The 8,226-nt window shown below is 40.6% G+C and overlaps 1 protein-coding gene across 8 annotated transcripts in view; it reads left to right on the top strand.

Annotated features, from left to right (window-relative positions):
* The first annotated feature begins 3,409 nt into the window (after positions 1 to 3,409).
* The window catches only part of LOC104318698 (splicing regulatory glutamine/lysine-rich protein 1-like), a 64,401-nt gene continuing 59,584 nt past the window's right edge, over positions 3,410 to 8,226 (top strand). For 4 of the 8 annotated variants that reach the window (XR_011322961.1, XM_069775189.1, XM_069775187.1 and 1 more), the window contains exon 1: positions 3,418 to 3,762. Coding sequence is in view for 7 of the 8 variants with exons in the window: in XM_069775189.1 (XP_069631290.1) it covers positions 3,602 to 3,762 (161 nt within the window). In the remaining variant the exon portion in view is untranslated. Of the gene's footprint in view, positions 3,763 to 8,226 lie in introns of all 8 variants that reach the window. The other 4 variants (XM_069775186.1, XM_069775185.1, XM_069775188.1 and 1 more) reach the window with 4 other exon arrangements.

Here is an 8,226-nt window from a genome sequence, read left to right as displayed (position 1 = left end):
TTTTTTGTCTTCTTGTTTATTCTGTTCAAGGCCTTCTAAAGGCATCTGGAATGCTCTTGCAACCATGAGCTACTTTCAGGCCCAGTCACTAAGTTCCATATAATTGACTCCTACAGAGGGGCACAAGAAGTTGGGAGGGGACACAGCCAGGGCAGCTGACCCAAACTGGCCAACAGGGTATTTATTCCATGCCATGTGACATCATGCCTAGTATATAAACCGGGGGGGAGCAGGGGTGGGGGGATCTGCACTCTGGGACTAACTGGGCATCGGTCAGTCAGCAGGTGGTGAGCAATTGCATTGTGCATCACTTGCATACTCCAATCCTTTTATTATTACTATTGTCATTTTATTAGTGTTAACATTATCATTATTAGTTTCTTCTTCTCTGTCCTATTAAGCTGTTCTTATCTCAACCCATGAGTTTTACTTTTTTTTTTTCCCAGTTCTCTCCCCCATCCCACTGGGTGGGTGTGGGAGGAGTGAGTGAGTGGCTGCGTGGTGCTTAGTTGTTGGCTGGGGTTAAACTACAACATTAATGAAACAAAAAAAGTATATTGTTGTAAGGGCAAGCAAATGCTCCATATTCTGAGATTTGCCCTGTACCTGTAAAAAAAACCCCAAAAACAAACCACTTTTTTGTTTTCAGAAATGATTGCTTATTTGTCTTCATGAACAGTCATATTGTTTATGCATGGACGGTTTATCATTTGCCATCACAGTATCTGAAAACTATGCTCACCAGGGGAACCCTATGAATTGCAAAGTCCTACTCAGTCTAATTTCTGGAGCAACTTTGAAGGAAAGGGAAAGAAGAAAGGGAATATGTGTTTTGACTACACAATGGTTGCTGATAAAGCAGTTCAAAGCATAGTTTGCACCTGTTTTTACACATTAAAAATAGGAATTAGTAAGTAATAACTTTCCTCTTCCAGGAAAGGTGTTAATGTATATTTTTGAGAATTTTATGCAATGCCTGTAAAGCTGTTCTCTCGAGCACCCCGTGAATTCTGGATAACTCTGCAATTGCAAAGGGCTTTCTGAAATCATGGTTAGAGTTCCAGGATTGGAGCTCAGTCAAAATCTATTGTTTGGATTTTCAGGAGATTTATGTTGGAATCCCCAGCTGGGAGAAGTTTAAGGATTTCTGCACTGCAGGCATGGAATACCTTGGTCTTTGCTAGTTAACCTGATATTATTGCTTGTACGATTAAGGTGAAGGTAAAATGAAAGAATTTATTTACTTAATCTAAATGCAACAATCCAGTTACTAAAAGTATAAAAACAGGTGGGCAAAACTGAAAAGAAGCCCCTACATGTATGAATCCTGCACTTTTAGATCACAGCAAAAGTTTTCTCTTGGCCTACAGCATCCTGTAAGAAGATGTTAAGGCATGTCCATTAACTGTTGATTAGAGAGAAGATGTTAGGGCACTGCTTGTACATTGATTCCCCTCCTGCATGTCTACCCATTTTATTTAACTTTTTTCCTCAATAGCTGTTTTTTATTATAGGAGAGGGAATGACTCTTAAACACTTTTAAATTTTGAACAGTTTGGCTAAAACATTCATTGTTTGCTTCAGGCATTTTAATGGCAGCCTGTGTGAACCAAGGCTTTCGGCATTGTTTCTGGTTTTATTTCTTGCTATTCTTCTGAAATCCAAAGTATTTTTTTTCATATTATTTTCCAAGCTAATTTTGTCCTGTGGTAGGGACTGACAAATATAAAATTTAAACAGTGTTTTGCTTCTGTTTTGGTTTTGGGAAGGAGACCAGTAGCTCAGAATTTCATATTTACTATTAAAGGCTTTACCTGAGGTGAGGTATCCCAGTCAGTTCTGACAGCACAAAATTTTTCTATTATTTGTGAATTTTCTGGTACCCTCCACTGAGAGATGCAAGAAAGGACACGGATGTTCAAAGCAGTAATAGCTTCTACACATCTGCTAACCATCTTTGGATGAAATGTACTAGTCAAAACACAGGAAATCTTTATGCAATGTTCCTATAGATAGAATAATCATACCAGGGTTTAATTTTGCATAATATACAACAAAAAATCTTGAATTCTCCAGTTAAACTTCTCTAAGCTTAAGCTAACTAAGAAGCTATCAGGATGGATGAAAGAAATGATTTAACTTGGATCTTAAATCTTGTATTTTTGGAATCTGAATTCCATTTAGAAAAAGAATATGAGTTGCACTGATTAGCATTTTGAAATAAGTACTACCTGAAACATATGCGTAGGCATTTTTAAATAAAATAAATCTCTGACAATTGCTTGGAATTACTTAAATTCCTGTTACATATTAAGCATCAATAAAGGAAGCACTACCCAGGCTTACCTATAGAGATTCCATAACAACTGACCTACTTGCTCAGGGAAGTATCACAAATTTGCAATCTTTTTCAGCCCAGATAGCTTAAAAAATACTTCAGTTCCTTCTCAGTTCAGGTTTGGGGTATGGAAGGTCTTAAAAGCTAAAATATTCATGTTTGAAACCTTAAGTCTTTTAGTGCCAAAATACACAGTTCTTTACCACCTAAGCAAGACTGCAGTTAGATCCTTAATACTGATCACCCACATGCATAGTGCTCAGTCTCATTTTCTCCAGTCAATTTAACTTTTAAAGAGAACTTAAACTGTAACTCCAGATAAAAACAGTTTAATTGGTATAGATTCCTAGTCAAGTTATAACAAAACCATTAACAACCTATTCCTTTACAACCCTTCCTGTTTAAATGTAGAGTAAGTGTTCAAGGGTTTATTCCCTAGGTAATTAAACTGCCTCTTATTGAACTTGGCTACCAAAGAACATTTAAATGGGAAATCTATTTTTCCTTCCATTTCTTGTGGGCATATTTTAATTTGCTGGCAGAGCATTCAGTGGATTTCATGCCAAATCGATTAATAGAGCTAAACCTGACCTATTAAAGGTGGGGTTTTGTACCTAGACTCTTTGGTATTCCGGTTTTAAAATAAGAAGCCTTTCGCTTTGCTAAAGGACAACGAAACTAGTTAACAAGGTACTCAAGCCCCGTTTGTGCAGGGACGTGCTTACAGCTGTACCTTCCCCACGTGTGATGGAGCTATCTAACCGCCTCAGTCACACCAACAGGGCGCTGCGTACGGCCTCTGGGCCGTCGTGCTTGCTTCCTCCGCTATGCGGGAGCCGGGGCTGCTCCTTCCTGCGCGCCCCCCCCCCGCGGGATCTGCGGTCCGGTCCCCTGGCAGCGTGTGCATGAAGGGAGGCCGGTGGAGCTGGTCCCACCCTGGTAACGGCGGCCTGGCTGGCTCCTTGGGAAACAGGAGGGAAGAGATTTTTTTTTTTCTTTTCCCCTCTTACAGAGGGGCCCTTGTGGCTGAGCTCGGAGTCTCGTCTGCGCGGAGCGAGGGTGCCCGCTCCCCCGCGAGCCCCAGCTGGTCCGGAATGAACGGTTTGCCCGCCCAGAAACATCTCTAGGGAGCAGTCGAGTTCGCTGCTAGAGCGCCCGTATGCTAGGACGTTCTGGCAGGCGCCGCGCGCTCTCTGTAGTCAGGCCCGCCTCTCCGGCCGTGTGTGGCACCGCCGCAAGCGGAGTATTCTTGCAGGCTCCGCCATGATGAACAGCGGAGGGATCGGGGTACCGCTCGGTTTCCCCTTGGGCCCCACGTCTGTCATCCAGGTCACTAACCTGTCCTCGGCAGTGACCAGTGAGCAGATGCGGACTCTCTTCGGCTTCCTAGGAGATATCGAGGAGCTGCGCCTCTATCCCCCGGAGTAAGTAGGGTCTACGCCAGCCTCTGGAGCGATAAAGACTTGGGATGAGGAAGAGGCCTAGAGGGGTCGAGAGGATGGAGGGAAGGGAAGAGGCAGAAGGCCCTATGTGCTATTTTGAGTGTGGGCACCAGAGTCTCCCGCACGGGGGTCGCGTGGTCCCACCCCTTTGTATGGGGCAGGAGCGTTAGGGGAAAGGGGCTTCGCCCGGACCTAAGATGGCGGCCCCGGTCCGGAGGAGGAAAGCAGCCGCGGCATCTCCGGAGCGGCCTATAGAAACACGGCGGGTTTTGTGTTCTCGTGGTGGTGGCTAGGGCCGCGGCCACCCGGTGGGGGCTGCCGGTACTGAGTCGCAGCCTAAGGCCTGGCGAGAAGCGTGCTCCCAGGCTGCCCCGAAGCGCTTCCCCGGCGCAGGTCTCGTTTCCCCCCTTTTCCTGAAAACCTCTTTTCTGTGGCCCACCTTTCTCTTCGCTCGGACTCATCCCAAGTGGAAGGGGGTCGGGCGGGAGTGCCCCAGGCCCGACCCCCGCCCGGCTGGCTGCCAGGCCGCGCCGCCCGGGCGATGCGTGCTGGCGGGACCAACTCTTTTTGCTCGAAGGGCTCTTCTCCTTCGAGAAAGGGCTGCTCGAATAGAAGCCAGCATAGCCGTTAACAGAGGAACGGTACCTGCCCTGTGCTCAGAAATGCCCCTGATAAGACGTTTGCAGTAAATGAAAGTTAATACACGTTTCTCTAAATTGTAGCTGTCCTCATTATGTCAGCTGCATGCGAGGGATCTGCTTAAATGGTAGATAATATTGTTATTTTGCGAACCTCAGTATTTCTTCCAAGCAGATGGTGGCCAACAAAACAGGGGAGGAAAATAAATAATTTTTTCTTAACGTATCTGTTGTATTAGGAAGTGAATGACAGACATGACCTTTCAAACTATTTATCTTTTCCTTGTGAAAATTAAATGGGAATAGCAGAAAGGGGCAGGGGGGAGTCATTCACATCCATACTTCAATCTTAATACAAAGAAGACAGAGGAATAAAATTTCAATTTTTTTTTTAAACTAAATAGCAAAAAGGTTGGTATTTGTCCATTTTTTATCTGTTACTAGATTATACTTGGCTGGGTTTGAATGAGGGCCATTCAGAAAAATTAAATGTGATTTAATATGTATATAAAGTATTATGTAGTAGGCATCCATTCATGTAAAGATAAAACAGCCTTACCAGACTTTAAATACTCTTTAATAGATTTATGGTGATTTTTGTACAGTTTTCTAGGTTTTTACTTTGGACTTGTTCCACAATACACTTAATACACTTGTTTTCTCCTGACTTAATATATTTTTTGTTATAGCTGTTGCTCTTATTTTTCACCAAGTTATATAAGGCAAATAGATATTTTCTTGACATTTAGTATGCAAATACTGTTTGTGCCTATGTATAAAATTTTGCTAGTCTGTATATACGCATAAAATATTAAAATCCAGTACCATAGCATGGTTTGACTTGGAAATGTCAAGGTTATAATGCAGTAAACATCAGTTCTAAATGATTAATGTAGTTTTCAGAGATAGGATGTGGGATTGTGATTACTTATTTTACTCTTGGTTTTATTTACAATTTTTATGTATAACTTTTTCGGATGTTTGACCTGACTTTCAAATTATTACCTTGGAAAAAATTTAAGCGTTTAATGCCCTTCTTGTGAAAAAGTAAAAAAAAATGCTTCCTACTGACTCTCTGAAAATATATTTTAATAATATTATGATAAGTTCAGAAAATAGTGTTTCATTGACAAGTGCACGGGTAGCAAAGGTATCCCAAGAAAAAAAGATGCTACAACAGGTGTCTGTAATTTGTTAAAATTGTTTTCTGCTCCTATTTTTTCCTTAGGTATTTAACAATTTAAGGCTTAGATTTTTTAAAAATAAATTCTTTCTATTAATTAAAAAGGAAGTTTGCTTTTTACATTAGTCAACATCAGACTAAAATTCATGTCATCCCAGTCTTAGCTTTAATAACGTTTCTATAAGCAATCCAAACTTTTGATGTATTCTAGAGCATGAATTTTGTTACCTTCATGGAACAGTGGGAAACTTACTTTTCAATCCGGTTTCTAGCTGAAAAACATAATTCGGTAAATTGAATGAGTGAATTACAGGTCTCATGGATATTGACTACTGAATGACAAATATTAATATGTGTCACGACCCAGACTGGACAGACCAGGGAGTCATGTTTAATTCGAAATTCTCTCGGGCTAAATTAAGGTGAAAGGACACCAAACGATCAGTTAAAGATTTTATTTATGACAGAAGCAAACTGAACTGGGGAGGCGTGGTAGTAGGTGGCAGGGTTTCTCACAACAGGAATTGGCATAAGACTAATTCTGTAAACCGTGTAACCCTATACATCGATTCAGGGAAGAAGGAGATCCCTCCCGTTGAGTCACGAGGTTCAGAGCAGACCCCCTTGCTTTCTAGACTCCTCCTCAGAGAGGCTGGATCCACTCTTAGTCCCAGACTTGGTCAACAGTTTTATGTCTTAAAGGGATGAGGTGTAGGGATTGTGGAAAAGGAAAGAGAGAAGAAGAAAGATTTCACCGGTCCTGGGTCCAGCGTTGGTCCAGTCAGCCGAGGGGTCCAGTTCCGGTGGGCTTGCGCACCCGGGGCTTCAGTTTGTGTCCTTTTATCATCCTTGCCCCTCCTTCAGGCAGGCACCCAAACTCGTCAGGTTAATGAGCAGTTTGTGAGCCTTTGGGCTTGGGGGTCGTTTGTGGAGTAACTTCTCCTTCCCTGCAGACATGACCATTGTTTGATCTTTGTATCAGAACAGCTTATCAGAAGAGGGAGCTGCGCACCCTCCAGCACACCCTCCCCCTCCTGTTGCTGATGTCTGAGCTGATGGGCTTTTCACCTTGGTTCCTTGCTGTGCAGGGTTTGTCTTTAAGCAAAACTTGCCCCACCACAATGTTTGAGACATTAAGTCTTTCAGTCTCTCACAATATGGTCTTTTAAATTTATTTCATGCTGAGGAATGAGAAGAAGGTGACATGGTAGCTTTCAGTCATTCCAGAATATTTGTGTTACTTAAGTAAAAGTTTTCACTGAGATTGGGACCCCATTTGCTAGCCTTTGTACAGAAGCACATAGTTAAAAAAATAAAGCCATCAGTTCTTGTTTCAAGAATAATATATAGTGTAATATTAAAAGAGTATTATCCTAACTTTTTAATAGATAAAACGATGTGGTGAAATAAAGTTACATGTTGCATTGTGTAGAATTGTAACCTGTTTTGTCTCTAATTCTGTATTGCAAATATTCAGTGTACACACAAAATGTTTTTACTTAGTCAAGCATGAGTTTGCAGAGCAGAGTGAAGTTGTGTTCTCTTCTGTATGTATCATCTTGTATTAAAAAAAGGGTATTCAAGTTAAGAGATTTACTGTAATATTTGTATAAATTATCCTTCACCTTTTCCACGTCAGTCATGTTTGTCAGCCTTCTACTTTTTCCCTTAATCTTCTGAAGTCTAATTCATAAAATCTGATTGTATTAAATACTCAAATTTTTTAATAACAAAACTACCTATTTTATTGAAAGGAAATAAATCTCATTCTGGTATTTGTGAATTAACTTGGTCAAGGACATGGACCATTTTGGAGCATTGCTCTTGATAATTTAATTTCTTTTTGAAATATTTTTTCCCGGTCTTGGAAGATGCAGCATTACATGTTAGCTTTGGATTATTTTTTTTTCTTCCTAATTCTCTGATATTTTGCTCTGTCAGAGCAATCCAAGAGGTTTGTAGAAGTGGTGAATTTGATCAGGTGATCATTTCAACCTTATAGGAAATTCCTTTGATAACACTGTTCCACTATAATTCATTGTGCAGCACCCTACTGCTGACTTGAATGGAGAAAAAAAAAAGAGGTAGTTTATGACTTATTGGGGAGTGAGGATGATGTATCTGGCACCTATAGGCTCTTCAATGATTGTAGAACAAAGTAAAGGGCTATGCTATTGTTATTGATTTGTTATTAGTTAGAATTAATCATATTTAGTTTTAATAGGAATATGGAACTATAAGAACTATTTTAGCAAAATTGTATATTGTATTCTATATATTTAACCAACAACTAACAGCTGCTGTGAAATCCCCTGCGTAGCCCTGTACCAAGGCCGGAGGAATTGGTTAAAATCATCTAGTAGGAACATTTAGAACTTAGATAACAGATGTCAGAATTTCAAATTAATAGGAACTTAGGAACTTAAGAAAATGTATTATGTGTAACTATAAGAATTTGAGTATTGTCTGAAATCAGTTAAGCACGGAAGCTTTGGTAAAGATTTACTTTGATCTAATTAATGAGAATTCCAATCAGTAGAGTTAAGTGAGATTAACCAATGATTGTTTTAGTATAAGAATATTGATGAGGTGGTGTGACTGAGGACCAATCACTAGAAATATTAA

This window comes from Haliaeetus albicilla, chromosome W, assembly GCF_947461875.1.
Source record: "Haliaeetus albicilla chromosome W, bHalAlb1.1, whole genome shotgun sequence".
NCBI lineage: Eukaryota > Metazoa > Chordata > Aves > Accipitriformes > Accipitridae > Haliaeetus > Haliaeetus albicilla.
The sequence above is the reverse complement of the archived record's forward strand: the minus strand, read 5'-3'. Positions and strand labels throughout refer to the sequence as shown.